A 21,210-nucleotide genomic window follows, 5' to 3' on the forward strand; every position below is an offset into this window, starting at 1 on the left:
AACACCATTTACACGTCTCTCGTGTTTAGTTGCACATTTACTGAATTCACAAGAATTGCATTACTTATAATTAGTTATAAAGTGGTTTGAGTTGTCAGACTTTATTTGTTATGTTTATATTTTGTTTTGAGATTACTTTTCTATTGAATTAAGTTACTGTAAAAATAGGAAATAAGGAAAATGCCGTATCAGATAAATTATCATTGGCATAGAAATGGTGCCTTGCCTAAGGACACATTGAATATACATATAGACATGACATTAAAAAAATGCCACACAATGCATTTTGTGTTTGACACTAGTTTTTTATGTCTTAGACATATATCGGTATCCTTACTTTTATTTAATACGTTTGGACTTTAGAGTTAAGAATTGCATGTACCTAAAACTGTTGTTATATCAGAAATAAACCAACGTAAAAGTATATATAGTATTTGTTTCAAGTTAGGATGGCTAATTACTGTTCACTTTTGTTTTAAGTCTGATCTACTTTTCGCTCCAGGTGTGCCTAAACAAACCGAAAACTTTGTGTTCCTTTTAAGTGGGAATGAGGCCCTTTAATATTCATTTCCTTTAACTACCTTTAAGCTAATATAGCTAGTACCTACACAGTTTTAAATCTAGTAAAACTGAAAAAATTATGAAAGTGATTCAGAAATGTTAAATCTTATACAGTTATACATGTTTCTAATGCTGTGCAATAGAAGTTTAAAATTAAAGTAATATTTGAATACGACCGTTAATATCTGAAAAGAAAGTAATACTAAAAGTAAAAGTAATACGCTTACAAAATGTTGTCCACGTACTTGGAACCCTAAAATTGTTAATAACGAAACTCTATATAAAAAACCAATCAGACTTCTTTACTTAATTTAATAAATGAGAGACACTTAAAATGACTATATGTTAAGGGGTATTTTATTCTCAACAAACAAGTCATCTTATTTTATTCATACATACGTATGATGCCAATAATGTTTTTACATCTGACCCAGAAATGTGTCTAGTTTGGGTTTTGTATCTGAAATAATATATTATTTAAAGGTTAATTAAACATTCTGTTTATATACATACAGGTTACGCCTAATCCACTTAGAGTCGTCTCAGTGGATTGAGTGTTGTTGAGTATGAAATACCACTTAAAATATAGTAATTTTAATTTTTGGTCGTACATTTTAATCTCAATTAAGGAAATAATTGAGCAGTGTTAGACTAGTGGCTTGAGCGTGCGACTTTCATACTTGAGGTCGTAAGTTCGATCCCCGGCTGTGCACCCATGCTTTCTTTCTACTTGCGTATTTAACATTTGCTCGAACGTGGAAGGCAAACTTCGTGAGGAAACCGACATGTCTTACACCCAAAAAGTCGACGACGTGTGTCAGGCACTGGAGGCTGATCACGTTCTTGCCTATTAGATTTAAAGATCATGTAACAGTTTCAGAAATCTGAGGCCAAGACCTAAAGAGGTTTTTTTTTGGTTTTATGTATAATAGAGTTATGTAATAGTAGTAATTGAATATTATCTGAGGCTGACATCAGACTAAATTCAGTTATAATAGAAAGGTATAGATAACGAAAAATATGTTTTCAAGTATTCAATTGCGAATGTATGACCAGGTGAGTGCAACAGCAATTTTGTTATATCGATAGCATGTAACGAATACTCCACCTCGAAATTAATCCCGAAGGTATTTCAGCTATGTAGAGAAAAGTAGGTATTCAGTTATTCCAACTATCTAGGAAATATCGCGGAAATTGCTTTACAGTAAAGCTGTCGGTACTTGAATTTAATTGACATATTAATTTATATATTAAAACTAATTATGATATTTAATTAGATTGCTTATCAGTTTTATGGAAAATGAGCGAGGCAAAATATTATAGCAGTGTGCCTGCGTTCTCCCTGTTGGGATAGAAATTATGCGCTGATGGACTTTTGGTCCACTAGTTCTTACGGTGAAGAAAAGTAAGAGAATGAACATGCATATAGAGGACGGATGTAAGATATGAGAGAATGCGTCGAGCTTAATCGACACCCCGGTGATATAGTAGCAGGGGAAGGTAGGCTTATTAGGAATAAAAAAAACAGTATGCGTTATATGCAAGAAGTCAACGGCCGGATCGGTTTAGTTGTTGCCTGTTGCCTACTAGATCATTTGTGACTTGTCTGGCTTATGACGTAATGACGAATCATTAGATGACATTTAGAATTAGGGAGTTTCAGTTTCAAACTATTGAATGGTTTTAAATTTATAATTTGTCTGGAAATTTACATTTATGTTTTTTCTGTTTCAAAAATATATTAGTTCCACCTTTAAAAACTATATTAAATCTGTTTTATGCATAGTATTTTTATGATGATTAATATTTGTATAAAGTAAAGGAAAAAAATGCTATTCAAAGAATAGTAGTTATTCACAAAGCATGTAGGAATAAAATTGAACAAAAATATATACAAATCTCGGTGGAGCTATCAAAGTCCAAGGCAAGATTCAACACCAATTGTCATTTTAGTTGTAAACTAAATAGAAATTAATTTACATTTCCAAATATTATACAGGTACAAATAGATCGTTAATAATTCCAGGTTCTTGAATAATTCGTACAAGATATTAATTAGTGCGGTTTCGTGTATCAAGTGTATAATTAATGCGATAACTATTATTAGACGTTTTCAAGGGCGTAATAAGCGCTAAGTAAATTCATATGTTTATGGTATATATTTGTATATTATTGTAAGTATTATAAGGATAATACAAGTTGGAAAACATCCCGAGATTAAAAGAAAAGAAAGTTCAAACTCTTTATAAAAAATCTGTGATTATCATAACGAAATACATTTGGACTTGGTGAGTCTAATAATAATATATTTTAGTATGGATATTTAGTATAATAATGAAGTTCATTTCTTATATTGATTTTTGAAAATCAAGGCAGTTATCGTTTTAGATCTTTTTTTATGTAATCAAAGGCAAACGGGCAGGAGACTCACCTGATGTTAAGTGATACTGCCGCCCATAGACACTTAAATTGTCATAAGGCTCGCTCTCGATTTATTGGTACTAGATAACATCATCTCAAAGTTAGTTCACTCCTAGAAAAATTGCCCATGACCAGACTCGTAGATGTGATTTGTTTCATGTTCATCATTCAACACGCAGCCCGACAGATAGACATACAACTACCTTTTTAAGCCTCGTCTTGTTTTAGCTATCGATATTAAGAATATCGAAAAACCACCTGTACCAGGAGCATATTACACATACAAACGTACAAACCCTTACTTCAACACCCTCACACACAGCAAAATTAAATATTAAACAGGCTATATTTTTAGTGTTATTGTTTGTTAGCTGTATAATTACAAAATAAATAAATAATATTTTATATGAGTACGTCTTTCGGCTTCCGTCAAATCTTATTAAGATAGACTAACTATATATAAGAAGAACGGTGCAACACGGCTATGAAATTAATTAACCATAGACCAAAGAAATCATATGGCAGTGAAGGCCCTCCATACAAGTTTATTATTCTTTAATGACGCAACGAAAATGTATTAGATTTCCCTATACACACTTACCTTTCTTTTCTAAGTTCGCTGTTCCTTTTACGAAAAGTTGCCACAAGCACTTGAAGCTCGGACGAGTGTCGCTCGTACACTTGTGACAATTGTGTTGTGAAGTCCGCGACTGAAAAGTGAGAATAGGAATTGTAATTATTTACTTCACGATAAAAGGGACGAGTGGACTATAATGCGTTAGCGACTTATCTTATCACCACAATAAATATTAATAAGAGAGGATAAATAGGACATATTTTATTTCTGTAATAAATGTAAGGCATCGATCTACACTTTATGAAAACAATTGAAACTACAATCCATGGTACAGAACTGAATTATCTGGAATCCTTTTATTAGGTAAGTAAGTGATCCAACACACGTAGTCAACTGTCTGGTCTATGGAAACTGAATTTCATAATATATATATAGTATACTTTTATTTATTGAGCGAGTTAATTTCGTTTCGTAAAATCTAAAAAGGTCTGAAAAAGCCTAGGGCCGTGATTCTCAACCTTTTTTTTGTTACGGCACATATTAAACGATTTAAAATTTGGCAGCACACAAAGAAAAAACTATTTACTTACTACAACACACTCCATAAATAGTTTATGACAAAAGTTTTAAATATACAGAATAAAATAATATTTGCTTCAAAAATAATAATTAAAAGTTTATTACGGGATAAATTACAAGCTAATAATTTTTTTTATTGATATAATTTAATAATATTAACATAATTGTATGTTCGCAAAATTTGGCGGCACACAAAAGTGCCGCGGAACATAGGTTGAGAATCACTGGCCTAGGGATTAAACATCTTTAGTGGTAAGAGACATACCATTGACCGTTGGACTAACAACTGAGTCATACGTCTAAGTAATTTGGAAGAACTTTTGTTCGAATATCAAAATAACTCTAAGTGAATGTTAGAATCAACTTTGAAAAATCATTTTTATGACTTATACGTCCTGCATTGTTACAAGTAGGTCATACTTTATTATACTTGACCTGTTATATAAATAAAAAACTTAACTATGTAAATCGCATTTCATTAATTATATAAAATTAGCGTATGTGTTTACTATATGTGATGTGCTGTTTCCGTGTCACGCAATAAATATGTTAGGTTTTTGTATGAGATTGATATTTACAAATTTCATATACTTTGTTATATTTTCTTATTTAACTAGTATAAAATAAAAACGTTGTTATGTTTTGAACGAAGGAAACTGAGTCAGTGGTACAATATTGTCAAAATTAAGATCAAGTTAGATTTGACAACTCAATAAAAAATTTAACAACCAAAATTCAATAGTTCAGTTAGTTAGTTACAATATTTATTTATTATATTATAAATCCTCGCCACTCACACTTATATATAAAAAATAGATTAAAATAAACTGCTGTAAAGTTTGGCACTTGAGTATCGCAAGTTTAGAGCTTAATGTGCAAAAATTATAGGATACCTAGCATTTAACTACAAAACTCAACATTTCGTTATAAAGATATTCACAAGGATACAAAAAAGCAACTTTTGTTAAAATAAATATTTAGTCTTTATCAATAACGATTAATTTAATTTGTTTTTCTTGACGTTCATAAGTGTACATGTTTACCTAAATGAATAAAGATATTATGACTATGATTATGACTATGACTATGACTAAGGCAAAATTAAACTACGCAAATTTTCGAGAACGCAAAACATCGTGTTTCGTAATTCGTCCTGGAAACTGAAACTTTATCAACTCTTACTCGTGTCTTTTATGCCACATGAAACTCCCAAGAGAATTATAAGTACGTTTATTTTGACTTTCGTACGACACCATTGGGAATGAAAAGGCCGTTGTTGGGAGCTCAATAAATAGAATTATGTAATACTTTATCTGTATAGAAGCTATCGATTTCAGATACTGGAATTTTATTGTAGGATTAACGAGTGGAATAAAAAAAGTTATTTTCTAGGATTTGTAAAAAAAATTGAAATGTGGATACAGCCAATATATAAAGAATAAATTTAGATGACAATATAATAAAGCTTTCATATTCATTTGGTTTTCGTTAACTTCTTGGAAAACGAAAACTAATTGATGTTTCGTTGACTCCTTGGAAGATGAGTGGTGCTTTGGTATGGGATGCTACTTTTGTGGACAGGTTTTCCACGTCTCATCTCCCTCAAACATGCAAAAAAGCTAGTGCCTTTGGTGGCACACTTATAAGAATCTTTCTCCTCCTTTTTTCTCTTTGGAGTAAAGACTCAAGTCATGTGAACAGGCAGTAATTAAAGATTTAAGTTGGTACCTGGTAAATAGTACCGGTGACACCAGAGCTGATGAGAACTGATAAATATCGCAATACAACGAGTAAATGTTGCTGTTAAAGGTGCAATGGCCAGATATGTATTACTTTTTTTATTATTAATTTTTAATTATCTTATCAATATTTTTCATAAAAAGATGTATTGGTCCACACTATAGAAATATAACGTAGAAATTAAACAATAAATCTAACCATTTTAACATGAAAATATTAAATAAAACCCCATAAAATTTGTTTAATTAGTGATATTCTATAATAAAATATGTAGAAATAACTGCTGTCTTTAATGTAAACAAAGATACGACAATATCTTTGTATTGGTAGAAAATACCCCTTTAAGGGTGTTATAAGAATTAAAATCTAGTCTCTTATAGCTCGTTAAAAGCTTCGTGGGTTTCAAAGGCGTGGGTTTGCATAATAACCTTTCATACCTCGAGGACATTGAACGTCTGATACGAAATTCCTATTTCAAAAGAACTAAAATCTATTTTTAACTTGGAACCTCATATGGTTTTTGGATTATTTGTGAGAAAGAATTGTAATATTGTTAGTACTCCGTGTACTCATAGCCAAATAGGACTATGTCACCGTGGCATACTACATTAAATATATACTGTATTATTAAATAAAGTGTCTGGATTGTAATTTAAATATTAAATTGTATGAAGTAGCTTCTTATAAAAATCGATTATAATGCATTTGAATTTAGGAAGAAAATTTTTTGTATGATGTTTTTTAGACATTTTGGTGAACGAAGCTTAGGCCGTGGTTCAGCTAATATCACCATCTTCTGGCATAATAAGTAACCAACAAAATTCAGACAAATTAATTAAGAAATTTAACTAATATTAAAAACAAATTATTATGTTAATGATTAATTCAGCATTTTAATTGATGGTTGAATTGATAAAATGAATAAACACTTTTTTATTTTTTTTATTTAATTGATTGACTACAGTTGAAACCTATTGTCAACCAGCTTACTAGTTAGCATGCGAAACATTAGCTTTAATTATTTTATATTCAAAATAAATAATTATGGATACTTACTGACTGAAGACCCCATATCCCTATCACAACAATGCTAAATTAAACCCTTTTTGTTATGAGAATGATGTTACGTTATAAAGTGTATAATCTATACTAATATTATAAAGAGGAAAGGTTTGATTTTTTGTTTGTTTGTATGAATTGAATAGGCTCCGAAACTACTTGGCAGATTTGAAAAATTCTTTCACTGTTGGAAAGCTACATCGTTCCTGAGTGACATAGGCTATATTTCATTTTCAAAAAAAATAGGCATCCTTACTAAATTACGATAACATTAACATTTGTTTATTATTTGATACAATTCTAACAGATGGCGCTGAGTTAAAGGTAGTTTAGTTTAGGTCCGTGTCGTGGTACCAACGTTTCACATAAGTTCTCCTACGGTTTCCCTTGATTAATTTACTACTATGTAATATAACAAAAACTTTAGCCACAGCAACGCTTGGCCGAGTCTGCTAGTTTTTTAATAAATGAAATTATAAGTAGCAAATAGTAATTATACTGGCTAGATCGCTAGTTTGTGTACCTGTACGACCAGTTTCATTTTCATGAACGTCTTGTTCCAAAAAGGTTATATTACTTAGTAAACTTAATTTAAAATAAAGATTTGAACGAAGCAAGCTCTTGTTAAATTTACTGGAGAACTTAAGTATTAAAATTTTAATTACCGTGTAAGCTTACGTCGGTGTTCTTCACATAATGTAACTTCTTATTCACAAAGTTGTCTAGAAGCTTTATTTTCAATGTACTCCATTAAATAATTAGTATATGTTAAATGAATCTATACTAATGTTACAAAGTTGAAGGTATAATTTGTTTCATAGCGTTAATATAAGGAATAACTGAAAATTTAAAAAAAAACACTTTAATAGTCTGCGTAACGAAAAAGATTATTATCATATGATGCTAAGACCGAATAAACATGAAATTATATATCTCGTGCAGCATTATAAAATATATTTTAAAAAAGTATTGCGTAATACTAAATACGTAATACCAGGATTTTGTTAAATTTTATCTATGAATTCCCTTTTAAGATGATTGACAAAAGGATAAGATGAAATTTTCTTATTCAAACTATGAGATCTATATAGTATGACGTTTATTGAAGTGAAACTTAGTGCTACGCCGTAGCACTGTAGAAACTAACTAGCGTAGGTGTCTACGTTACTAACTAGCGAAGGTTACGAACGTAACTTACTTAGAAAGACTTATTTCCAATTTATAACTAACTCCAAGTTTATTAATAGTTAATGATGTAGCATGTAATCCATTAAGTCAAGTGTAAATACGTTCACATTAAATTATTAAAAACCAAAAGGTTCATTGCCCTAATTAATTTCAAAGAACCTATTTAACAAATCATTTTGTTCCTTTTTAATAACTGCGTAAATTCATAATCGATTATTTGTCTTTGAAAGAGGAAGACAGAGCAAGAGCTAGACAGATGATATAAGGAGAATTGAAGGCACTACTTAGAAATAGAAGCGGCTGGAAGGCCTATAGACTTATTATTATTATATGTCTAGGACAAGCTGATATAAATATTTGTATATTATACTGGGTGTCAGTAATAAACGCTTAGTGATAATATTAAAGAGTTATAAATTGTCTTTTATCTACGGACAGTACAGATAAGAAAACTTTGAACAACTCATTCCATATTTTAATTGTTAAAGAATACGAAAAAATATGTGAAGCGACGCAAAATTGAAAGATTTTTCTTCTAAAAAAGAAAATTTTTATGTAACATAATTCAACGTGCCTACTTATGGCTGGACTTGTAATAAAAAGTTAAGAAATATTTTAATACCCTTTGGAAGTAAAATGCTTAATAACGTTAGCTTTATTACATTTAGTTTGGACAGAATTATCCGGGTGTAAACGCTCCATTCTTGGGTAAATTAAATTTTATGAGGCCAGGTTTTACCTATAAAATAGGTATAATTTGGTACAACTTTATATATTAAGTATATTATACGTATATATGATATAATTAATATTTACATATGTTTATTTTGATTGCCTTTACTTTTAAATAAAAACAGTTGTAATTCTTGTTCATGGTTAATACCTATATATATCATTTTAACTAAAGCACTGATCTTCATAACAAAAATACAATATTACCTGACAGATTTAATTTTAGAAGTCTAACTTTCCCAAAGCAGGAAGCTTTGTGTTGTTCCCAAAACTAAATATAGTACACATATAAAATATTTCCGAGTGCATTATTAACTTTAGTTTTCATGTACTTTATAACATTAACTTTTTGTGGATATTAAAAGAATTGGCAAATATTTACATTTGAAAACTAAAGTAGCTATTCATAATCGGACCATATAAGCTAAGGCCTATTATAATATAAATAAATATTTAAACGACCATAGTGCTTTGATATGAATTGCTGCAGTATAAATAGATAACGCGACTGAATCTCTCGGCTGCATTTTCAGACTATGGGGCGATCAAACTCAACTTTCTTTTTTTGACGTTCATAAGTGTACATTATGTTACCTACATAATTAAATGATTTTGAATTTGAATTTTATCAATTAGTGTATACACAACTTAAAATAACTGACTGTAAGCATTGTTAAGCATAGGTCTACTCTTTATTGACGTGTAGACACTACTACAGTATATTCTCAAAATATAATCCATAAAACGTTAAAATGAAAATCAACGGAAAAATCAATTAAGGGATAAAAATCCCGCGTTCAAGTCTTAAATATAATTATGTTTCGTTTTCTGTTCCGAGGTCCGTTTGGAAGCGGGTTTTAACGAGTTTAATTGAGGCAAGGTTTATCTAGAATTTGCAATATTGTAACTTGAAATTCAATTACAAATCTGCATCTTTATAAAAAACTTGTTTTATTTAAATGCATTCTTATTTGTTATATCATTTTGTAATAGTTATATTACCTAAATAATAGTTACCTAAAGGGTTGTAAATAAAAATAATATTGATTGTTTTATAATTCTTTTACTAAACTAAACTAATTTCTATATCTCTGTAGTAAACCTAGGATACGTATGGGCTATACACCTCACAATATTTTGCTTAATTATCAATTATAAGTCGGATACAAGAGTAAAACCACATGTATTAATGACATGTAAAAATAAACAGTAGCTTTTTAAATTTACTGCTGTAAATACATACTAAATGAACTAAATATGCAATTACAAATCATTATCGGCTCTGCCAAAGTGCGCTAAAACCTTCAACTAAATATAACCCATATTTTTATTATTTATGATCTCATATTCGTATGATATTTGAACTTAAAGATCTAACTGCATTTATTGCAGTTAGGTTAGTTAGTTAGAAAATTAATTTTCAACATTTGTATACTTCCATTGCTTAAAACAAATGTAATACATAAATTCTACTATAGATAAGATGGAACCTCCAAAACCGAGGCCAAAACAATTTCCGACAGCGACCACTAAGTCTAAAGTTGTGTGCGCTAACTGTCTTGTAACTCTCTCGTACGGCCGATTACCAAGAATAAAGGAAATCGTTCCTCCAGGTCTATCCGATACACTTAATTTCTTGGCAATAATATTATAATCTGGCTCAGTACACGACGGCAAACAATCGCATTGCAGGCCTGTTTCATTCACATTAGGAACCCGCAATCTTTTCAACCTATCATTGTATCGTATCAAACACTGCAATCCTTCTAAGTCACAATACTTGTCTTTATATTCAAGCGGTGATAAATGCGAAGTGCAGCCGCAGAGCTTTAACTGTTCGTGTATACGGCATTCAACTATACAAACCGAGTAACTATAGTAGCTAAAGCCTCGGAAATTGCTAGGCACTTCACTTGGAAACCTGCATTGTCTCACATTCGGGACAGTGGATATTACTTCGGGCTCATTCATTATATCCACTATAGAGAACGATACAGTCGCTTCCATTCCATAGCCAACAGATATTCTTCTGTCTTGCTCCATATTCCAGAACGGCACGTCTTCGCGTGCATGTAAGAATGCCTCATAATCCTCGGAGAGAGCGACGCTTAGACTGCCTAAGTACCGCTTGTCTGACGACGCGACGTAATATGAAAATTGCTCATGAAATTGGATATTATTCATCGAGAAACACGGCCCGTACTCAGTTTGAACAGGCTTAAAATGTTCGCAACAGTTTACCGGTTTATTATCCCATGTGCAGGTAATAAAAAGATCTTTGCACTCTGAACGATATACGGAGGTTAATCTAGCCAAGTCTGCAGTGTGTTCTGTTTTATTATCCCACAAGCAGCTGGGGCAATCACCGCGGAAGAAAGCGACATGTTTAACGAAATTAAGTCGCTCCTCGTTATCTGGTTCCGTATTTCGCAGTTGTTGTAATAATTTCTCGTTATTGCCGATTTGGCAGATTGTTATCGACGGGAATGTTGTGTTCCAATCCAAATAGTCGGTGCGTGTCGTGAATCGTATGGTATCCTCACGGTACGCGGAAACGTATTTGTATATGGCGGCCACCGCCGCGATCCAAACATGAACATAAATTATGAAATAAATAAATCTATATGCGACGTGGACGTCTTTACGAGTAAGGTATGTCGGCCCGTGTACTGAAAGATTGCGACATGTGTGCTTCAAACGTGGTAACAGTGCTTTAATTTTGGCTTTTAGCTTCTTCATTTTCGCATCTGAGAACACGAGTAAATGTGAACAAGTTGCGATAGGGACTGAATAAATTATTCAGAGCTATTAGGTAAACATAATACAATCCATTTGGGTATTAGGTTAATTGAAGTTTAACAAAGCTTTTCGTATTCGATAGAAACGTTTGATAATATTTATTTTAGTAACTATATTTTCGTTAATCTTTACATTATTGTTCTATAAAAAAACATGTAATTTTAAATATATAAAAACGTTTATTTTCATTAATTAAACGAATATTTATTAGATAAAGGAAATAGTATAGTGTTAATAGATTAAGCTTTCATATCACAATATAACAATTGTAAAATTTAAGTGTCTGTCCCCTGTGAGGCACTTTGATGCTTTGAGCTCTTTGATGAATCAGTCAGTACAATAGTTCATATCTTCGGTTTAAAATCGATGTGAATCCAAATAGGGAAACCTACTTGTGACGTCATCTAACAGAGGAAGATTTTGACTAAAATTTCTAACCTCAGTGTGAAATCCACAAATAGAGATTAAACCCTTAATCTGCAACACATTTACATCTATTAATTGACGGACTAATAAACAACAGAAACATACTTTGATGTAAATGTCGCACAAAGTAATGACTATTTCTTGTATGTGTGTATTCATGTTATTATTAATTACATGATCGGGTACGTGATAAACTGCATAAGTACTATATTATAAAGAGAATAAAAAAAAATTTCTTCGTATATGCGTATGTGATGTTTAACATATGCGATTCTTACAAGCATACTATGTGAACCTTTTAAATATTTTACCGTTGTAATATAGTCATGTTGATATCTTCTTCTTTCCCTTTTTCATAGCATGCACGGTTGTGTGTTGCCATGTAAATTACTTTTTTGACTTAATATTAAATACTTGTTATACATTTCATTTTCTGTGTTTCTCAAATTCTCGTTAACCTATTAAATCTAAATGTGTAATTATAAAATATTAAAAGGGATTTCTGCTGATTTAAAAAAAATATAGTGCCATTTTTTCTTCAAGTCAATTGTATATATTAAAAAATAAAAAATCATGTTGATATTAATTATTGTTACTGACTATTTAATAGTCATTAATTTATTGATCTAGCAATATTGGAAAATCAAATAAAATCTAAGAATACTAACGGTTGAATTGATTGAACTGTACAGTAAAAAATTTCGATGACCAAGAAGTAATTATTTAGAATCAATTTTAAATTCTCATCCCATATAATTTGATAGTTTCAAATTGAAAGGGTACGTCAGATTTCTGTCAATGTAAAATCAAATTGGCTATGACCTCCTTTGGGAATACTTTGTTCAATTTCAAAATAGATAATAGTAGGATAATTGAAAATCGAGTTATATTTTGACGTATCTGAGTTGGTTTGACCAAATTTAAATAATTATCACTTAATTCAATTGAGATGTAAATGTAGCCGTGACATGAAAACAACGCATGATCACTAAATGACTATATTATTGCGAATAATAAAAACAATATGATCGTGTTTTAATCTCGTATTAGATTTCATTATAATTTATGAAAATTTGCTTGATTGTCGTGAGACGTTAATTATCCGAAGTGTTAATTTTACCCGTTGTACTAGATTCTATAAATATGCCTATCGCAGAAGCGATATTATTAGTATTTTAGTCATTAATAAAAGTCATTGACCTTCAGTGACTCGTCTCAAATCGTCATTTAAAGCTTTAGCTAAAAGCATAGTATATACTAAGATAACAAGTCACATTGTCTCCAAAATGTTGTACAAAGCAATGTTTTTCTTTTCTCTTACAAGTACATATAAAAAGAGATATATGAAAGCTTTTATATCTGGTTTTAAAACTGTTTAGATACGTTTTCTACCCTCTTATTTATAACTGTATCTTTCCCATGAGCGAATCGTTTCAGTGCACATTGGATCTTGCTAACGACGCCCACTTGTGAATTTCCACTCAGCGAAATAAATCATTCAATCACATGCCTAATGCCGAGCCGAACAGAAAATTATTATATTTTGCTTCTGTGAACTTTCTTCACATTAAAATTAAATACATGTATGATTATTTTTGTTAGGTATTTTAGTAAAACATTTGATTTCAGTAAAACAAAAGGCAAACAAGTCTAAGACCGGATTACTACGGGCAAATAGCTTATTGCCTCTTTCATACAACTAGTGCTTAAGGATAGTAGAGTGTTTCTTTATTGGTGTACTTATTACTGTCATGATTGTAGTTCCCGATCCTGTAAAATTAAAAACTGCTTTAGCTCATTCTAAAAATAGGTTGTCCTAATCATTTGCGTCTAAAATATTATAACTACTTTAGTGAATAATGCTTTAAAAACTGGAATTTTTATTTAATACAATATTGTGCATATGTACAATATATGCAAAAGTTTATTAGTCAAAGAACTTGATTAATAATATTTTAATCAATTGTGATATCACTTTCTTGGAAAAATATTGTTTTTATCTTTTTCTTAAATTTATTTAAAAGAACAATATAGGTATAAAACATATATATATATATTGGAAGTGCGACAAATGTAAAAACAATTCGTCAACTTCTGAACAATATTTATTTTACAATTACAATGAAAATCCAATTACGTCACTAACTGTAAAACTTGATTTATAAACCCAAATATGAGAGTGTAATTTTTTTTATAACGATGTTAAACATCTTTGAAGTTAAAAATAAAATCAACCTTTGAACAAGCATCAGGAACGGCAAGAAAGTTAGCAGACTCGTAATTTTTCTTTGTCAATCACAATTTATAACGTTGACATCTCTGGAGATACTAAGACAGAGTAAATACTAGGATGACAGATAAACATTAATACATAAGGGAAACTATGAATATAATCCTGTAAACACATTTTGATATGTTTTTCAAAGGTTCTTATCGTTATATGAGCTATAAAATGCTCAATGAGCTGTATATTTGACTGCAAAGATGGTTTAATTTATAATTTAATAGCGATAACAGTCTATAATATTTTATTTGCCTACTGTAATTAAATATTTTGCAAAATTAAACTTTGAATCTGAATAAGAACATAATCTTTGATAGTTGTGATTATTTTTGTCAAAATTCTGCACTACTACTTTTAACGCAAACAATACATTACAACAGACTTGTGTAAGCACTAGATCAAAAATAAATAGAATACCTGTAGTATTACTCTGCGGTTCATAATCCCGTTCAGACCACGGATGCGGTGGGCTCTAAATTGCATTGCACAAACGAGATTTCACCAACAAATGGACTAGACTTGAATCACGACATGTGATAATATTATTAAACGTTAGTATTACATAGATTGTTATTACATTTTCTTCTTCGTGCTTTTGTTTGCTATAAAGAGGAAATATTTGATAGTTTTTTTTGCAATGAATATGCCTTTTTGGAAAATCCTACACTATTTATGTATGTACAATAAAATTGAACATTTCCACAAAAAGTTTCACTGATAAAAAATATAATAGCAAAACAAAACATGACATTTAGTATTGTCTTTTATTAACATAACTTTTACACATTTAAAAAAAAAACACTTTTTTAACGGATTGAAGTTATGTATCATTATAATTATTTAAAAATAATTTTAAATTTAACTTCAATCCGTTAAATAAGTGTTTTTCTTTTCATACATTTTCAAATTATAATCGTCACAATTCCAATCCCCTTTTTTATGTTAGTTGTAAGCCCTGCTTTAAAACGAATAAAGACAGTTGACAATTAGGCTCGAACAAAGTATTTAATCCCTCCAACAAATGCAACCGAATTTAACACGTGGGATAATTTTGAACTAACCAAAAGTTCTACGCCCTAGATTTGAGAACTGGCAGTAAATGTAAAATTAAAAGCATTTCATAAATATGTATCTATCGACGTTCATAAGTGTACATTTTGTAACATTTACGAATAAATTATTTTTGAATTCGAATTAGCTAAGGTTCCTTACCTGTTTTGACTAATTTGAATGTGACTTGTTGTTGATTCTTTAGTTGCTCATTATGTGATGGGTGTGTCAGCTCTCGCAGAGCCATCTCTATCGACGGCTGCTGCATTTTGGCAGATGTCGGAGGTGTCTCCCTCGACCGGCTGAATTTTCGAAAGAAGCTGACTTTCTTCGGCTTTCGATTAGTTCCTGCAAAAACATCATATTTAAATAACAATGAATTTATAAGTTTTTCTATTAATAGTTAAGAAAACATATGTGTTAGAGTCAGGCATTTTGTTAAGTCTGCAAAAGTTCATGCTCAGTGATTTGATGTCATTATTATTGTCAAACACACTTCAATTAGTTCCAATTCCACACGTTTTCTCAAAAACCTTCAAATGACGATCGTTGAGCTGGAGGCGTTGACTGTGGAGATATTTGTGCTGGAGCTGAATTCGCCGTTGGCTCTGACTGCGGTCGGGGAGGTAACAGACTAAGGGAGGAGGCTGAGGGAGACGGGAAATGTGGTGCAGATACATCAGACCTACGATCAGGCTCCGGCGTCGTGACCCTTATATTTGCACAGAACTCCGGCGTACTAGCAACTTCAAAGAGTGCATCAAAATCGCGATCGAATATGTTCTTCCTGGAGAAAGCTGGTGTTGGTAGGGGCGCGGGAAACTCGAATTCATCCGGGGCTGGGGTTCTGACTATTTTGCCGAATTCATTGTCCTCATTGCGGCCTAGCTTCTTAAAGAGTTTTTTGGTGCGGTCGCGCGGCTTTGCCGACCGCTCGGTAGAGGGCGTCGGCGAGGCCGGCGCGCGAGGCGTTAGCTCCGGGGGCGCCGTTTTGGGGACAGTGAGAGCGCGGGTGGGGGCGGGGGGCGGGGTAGGTGCTTGCGTTTCACTCGGCGCGTGCGGCGGCAGGTCAACTAAAATGTCTAGCGTTGGCCGCGGCCTGGGCCGAGGCGCCGAGGGTGAGCTGTAAGTCAGGGACACTACTTCGTCTGCGGGATATATTACGAACATCCCTGGGGAGACCGCATCGCGCCAGCCTCTCGCGCCCTCCGAAGAGGTTACCGCGCGCCTTTATCTTTCCAGGCTTTATCACATACAGTAGATCTTGCGAACAGAACCTATGAAATTTTGTTTAGTAATTCTGGAATGTTTCTTTCAGTTTGACTTAGATGTGGAAGGTATAAGGAATGTTTTATTGGGGAGAGCTTGAGCATGAGGAGGTAGGATTTTCTTCAATCTTCGGATCTTATACTCATCTTGACCTGTATACAAATAATGATAAACCAAAATTAAATTGGGTAAACAAAAGGAAATCGGCGGGCAAATAAAATATTTATTATAACAGAGCGTTCGACGAAGGACATCAAAGAAGACAGGCAAAGGACTTTAATATTGAAACAACAAACGTAGATTTCTCGAAGTTTCCAACAAAATAACACATTTCAACGTAAATCCGTATTCGTATCGAATGGTGACTGTTTAAATTATTCACGCTGAATGCGAAAGGTTTTTCAAGTGAGTTTACTAGTACATATTTGCCGAAATTCTGTATGTATTTTTAAAATGTCAAAATCAAAATTTACCATTTTATTAATGAAATTTTCCGATCGACGAAAGATGATAACGATTGCTCGATACGATATTCACTGTTAAAAAGTTTTCAAATATTTGAAGTTTTATTTTTATCGTAACATTAATGTTTACCAATATACATTTGATATATAATTATGTATCAAATTCTCGTGTCACAGTGCTAGTTCCCATACTCCTCCGAAGCGATTCGATAGATTCTCATGAAATCTATTATACATATTCAGTAGCCCTGAGAATCGTTTACTATTTTTCGAACCCCAAATAATTTTTATTTTTTAGAAAAAAAAATGAACTTTTTTTTATTTTATGATACAGCATACAAAAAATCTCTTTCGTAGTATAGCAAAATGTTCCAGACTGGTGTGTACTTAAAGGCTAGGCATTATGAAAAATACTCGAAGATTTTTGAAAATATGTTTGAAAATATGCTACATGCAGGTATACTGTAAATGTATTATTATGTATGATGTAGTAAACTTCAATAAATAAAACACCCGTAGCTTACCAAAAACGGGTAACAGAAATATTTTACTGTTGTACTTATTCTAACGACAAATGTAGCATTTGATAAACAATATGTTTTAGTGAAGAGCCTGGGGCCGTAGATAACCGGGTCAAGTGACACCACGATGCTGAGAGAGCTTCAAACTTAAGTATCACTCAAAATTCACGACGTCGATGCCTCTATAGATTTATTTGTCTCTCAAAATTACCTTTAATTAGCTTTGATAAGTTCTTAGCGGGCTTTTGTCAGCAATACCGCTTTTTCCTAATTAAGTCTCTCTTGAATAAGACCATTAGCAACATTTATATTCGGTTTATATTAAATATAAACTGATACTTATGTACGTTTTTTTGATATTTTTATTTTATGTTACATTCAGAGAGACAGGAGTCTCATCTTCTAAGTGATAGCGCCGCCCATGGACACTCGCACTGCCAAAAGGCTCGCAAGCGCGCAAGTTTTTTTTTAATTTTACGCGTATTATATTTAATTATTTTTTTATGTGGTTATTGTAGGATTAGGGGAATTAATTTCCCCCGATAGGGACTTTGGTGTACCTAAAGGCAGTACACTGTATATGTATAAAAAGATCTCAAAGACGCAAACGATTTAATAAGAGTTTTTTATAGCAATCTGTTACTCTGCTGTTTTGTCAATGAACGAAAAAATATAAAGAAAATTAAATTAAGCGCACGTTAACATAAAAAAGCTATTATAATGACTTGGAAGCTAAGCAAGGAAATCCAATTGCTAATGCAATTTTCATATCCCCTTTTATGAAATAACGCTTTTGTATATTTCATAAAGGCAACATCTTAAATCATAAAATGAGTTCTTGGATATTTTCTAAGTCTAATATTATCTAAGGCTAGCTGTATAACGCAGTTTTGTATGTGCAGTTTGTAGCTTTAAAGTTTTCTTAGTCATTTTCATCCTGTTTATTGATTTTTGTTTGAAGATAAAGAGTCATTCTTTGACATATTTCTTAAGAGTTTCATAAGTATCAGTACTTCGCACCAACAAGTTTTCAAATTTATACAATTCTCTTTTTATGGTTAGTGGTAACTAAAAATCATATAAAATTTATACTAGTAGCGCTATGTTTCAGTCTACGAACTTTTTCATCGCACCTAACTTATGTGCCTGTGCGCGTTTATATCGAAAGTTTTATTAAATATCGTTAGGAATCACCAAAAAAGATCACTGGATGTTGTATATTAATAGTAAACTGAAAACGACTGAACGTCTCTTCAATTTACTGGAAAATAAAACTATATTCGTCCTTTGCATGACTCGGCAAACTAGAATTACATTCACATGTATTTAGGTCAAAATATGATTGAGTTTGCATGTTCCCACTTACTTGGACAAAGAGTTGAAATTATTATTAACTGCTAGAACTAGCTTTTGTTTGGTGTAGGACGGTGAATAAATAAAAATGTGTATAACGGATAATAACGCAAAATTATTATATTTTATATTACTTGACATATTGTATATTCGTGGTTAGTAGTACCCTGTGACTCTCCCTAAGGTCGTCGGTTCGATCGCTGGCTGTGCACCAACTGACTTTATGTCTCTCTATGTGCACGTTTAACATTTGGTCGAAATGTGAAGGAAAAAATCGTCAGGAAACCGGCTATTGTCTGTTATTCATTATCATTAAACAGATACAGAAAACTGAGGCCTAGAACTAAAAAGTTTAATTATTTTGTTATTTTCACATCATGTTCACGAGTCTTTTTATGTTTGCCATATAAATCCCATCTACTGTTTGCAATATTCATATCAAATTCAATAGGATCTTAACATACATAACAATTATACATATATCTTATCTGGTGTTTCAATTATTACATTACGTCTAATACGTATATTAATAATTCTGTAGGTAAGGCAAATGCCTCAAAATTATGAGTATACAAAAATTTTCAATTAAATAAAAATGTTAATAAATTTTAAAACCAGAAAGAGTTCTTCATAAAGACTACACATGGGAAAAGCCAGCAGTACTTTTATGAAGATTAAATTGCGCAAGCTTCAAACAAAAGGGGTCTACTTAACAGGAAATGTGTATCTGACATTTAAAATTATACCGCACGAGTATTTAGTACTCCGCTTATTGAGTGTATTTAAAGAGTTATTTATTTATAAAATTCTATTTTAATAAAGAGAAATTTGAATTTATACGCCACAAAATAATGGAGTCTATGGTAATAACTCTTACTTTGATACGTAATCAATCCAATTACTTAAATACACGATATAGCATATTTAAATAAACGATATAGCGTGTAACTGTATAAATTTATTTGCTTGATCTGGGGGCATAGAGGTGCATTCGGCAAGTCGAACAAAAAAGCGTAATAGTCGTACCATCCTTTTCTCTATTACATGCCATGTTTGGCCCGCCTATAACTTCGATGTAATTATTTGTCAAATTAAAAGTTACCAAGCAGGACATTGTATAAACACGGTTCACTTTTATTAAATTTGATTTTAATAATTATAAGTAGTCATATTTCTTAATTTTGCGATTCAGTGACGTACCCAAAACCCTGAGGCACTTCTGACCGACCAGACGTAGAATCTTTAGCAAAAACATGAAGAGAACGTCTGTATTATGTTAATAATTAATTAGCTTAGCTAACAACCTCTTAATGTCTTGGCAATGTTATTTAATATAATATGTGAGGTACGTTGTTTATGTATGCGATGGCCAAGTATGTTTATGTAAAATACAATTGTAATGTTGAAATGGCCAGCATAACGCTAAGGCTTTTATAGAAAACATCTATATCTACATAGGCTGCTGTATGTAAAAAATTAAATCACATTTCACGACGCGTTTTACGTCCGCAGTGTGTGCGATTGTTTGCGAATCCCGCTGCACCGTCGGTCATCTTGTACCTGCGGGCGCGGTCATGTTGAAAATAAAACTCCAAGTCGCCACCGCGGCGGGCGCGGGTGAAAACCGCTTCGTGAATACTTAGTGTACGAGCCAAGGCTGTACATTTTGCTCACTTGGGTTTTCTTAGTTTTATAAGCGTGATGTTTCTCTATATACGTGCCAAGGTTCATACATCATGCTCAGCTACAAACGTGAAGAATTCCAATGTATGTACGTGCCGTGGTTGTACACTTGGATCACTTATAAGCAGGACGATTTCCTAAATCGTCGGAGTCACGCCCCGAGAGTATAGCCGTCCGCAGGCACTCTCTTCATCTGCATTTACTAAGTCATGGGAGTTACACCCCGAGAGCATAGCCAGACGTCGGCACTCTCTTCGATTGTTTAATTATAATTTTATTATATCGCTCATAGTCTATTGTTATACGGAAGTGGTGAATATAAGGTAATCTACAAATCTTCTATTATATTTTCTACCACCTGATGACCCAGGAACCGTACACTTAGCATATGTTGTTAGGTTAGCTATTAACATAATAACTTAAGAAGAAGATCCGATAAGTAGGGATTAAATAAATTAACCAATTTGGTATTGTTTGGATCCCACAACTTTTGACAGTAGAAGA

At 32.1% G+C, this 21,210-nt stretch overlaps 1 protein-coding gene across 4 annotated transcripts in view; it reads right to left on the reverse strand.

Annotated features, from left to right (window-relative positions):
- Positions 1 to 21,210, reverse strand: part of LOC110999062 — a 140,091-nt gene that overhangs the window by 79,416 nt on the left and 39,465 nt on the right. For all 4 annotated transcript variants that reach the window (XM_045629728.1, XM_045629727.1, XM_045629729.1 and 1 more), the window contains exons 2-4: positions 15,950 to 16,837; positions 15,579 to 15,764; positions 3,584 to 3,692 (exon numbers count right to left, since the gene is read on the reverse strand). In XM_045629728.1, coding sequence (XP_045485684.1) covers positions 3,584 to 3,692; positions 15,579 to 15,764; positions 15,950 to 16,586 — 932 coding nt within the window. In that variant the 5' untranslated portion in view covers positions 16,587 to 16,837. The remainder of the gene's footprint in view (positions 1 to 3,583; positions 3,693 to 15,578; positions 15,765 to 15,949; positions 16,838 to 21,210) is intronic.

The sequence above is a fragment of the Pieris rapae genome, chromosome 10 (assembly GCF_905147795.1).
Source record: "Pieris rapae chromosome 10, ilPieRapa1.1, whole genome shotgun sequence".
In the NCBI taxonomy this organism is placed as follows: Eukaryota; Metazoa; Arthropoda; class Insecta; order Lepidoptera; family Pieridae; genus Pieris; species Pieris rapae.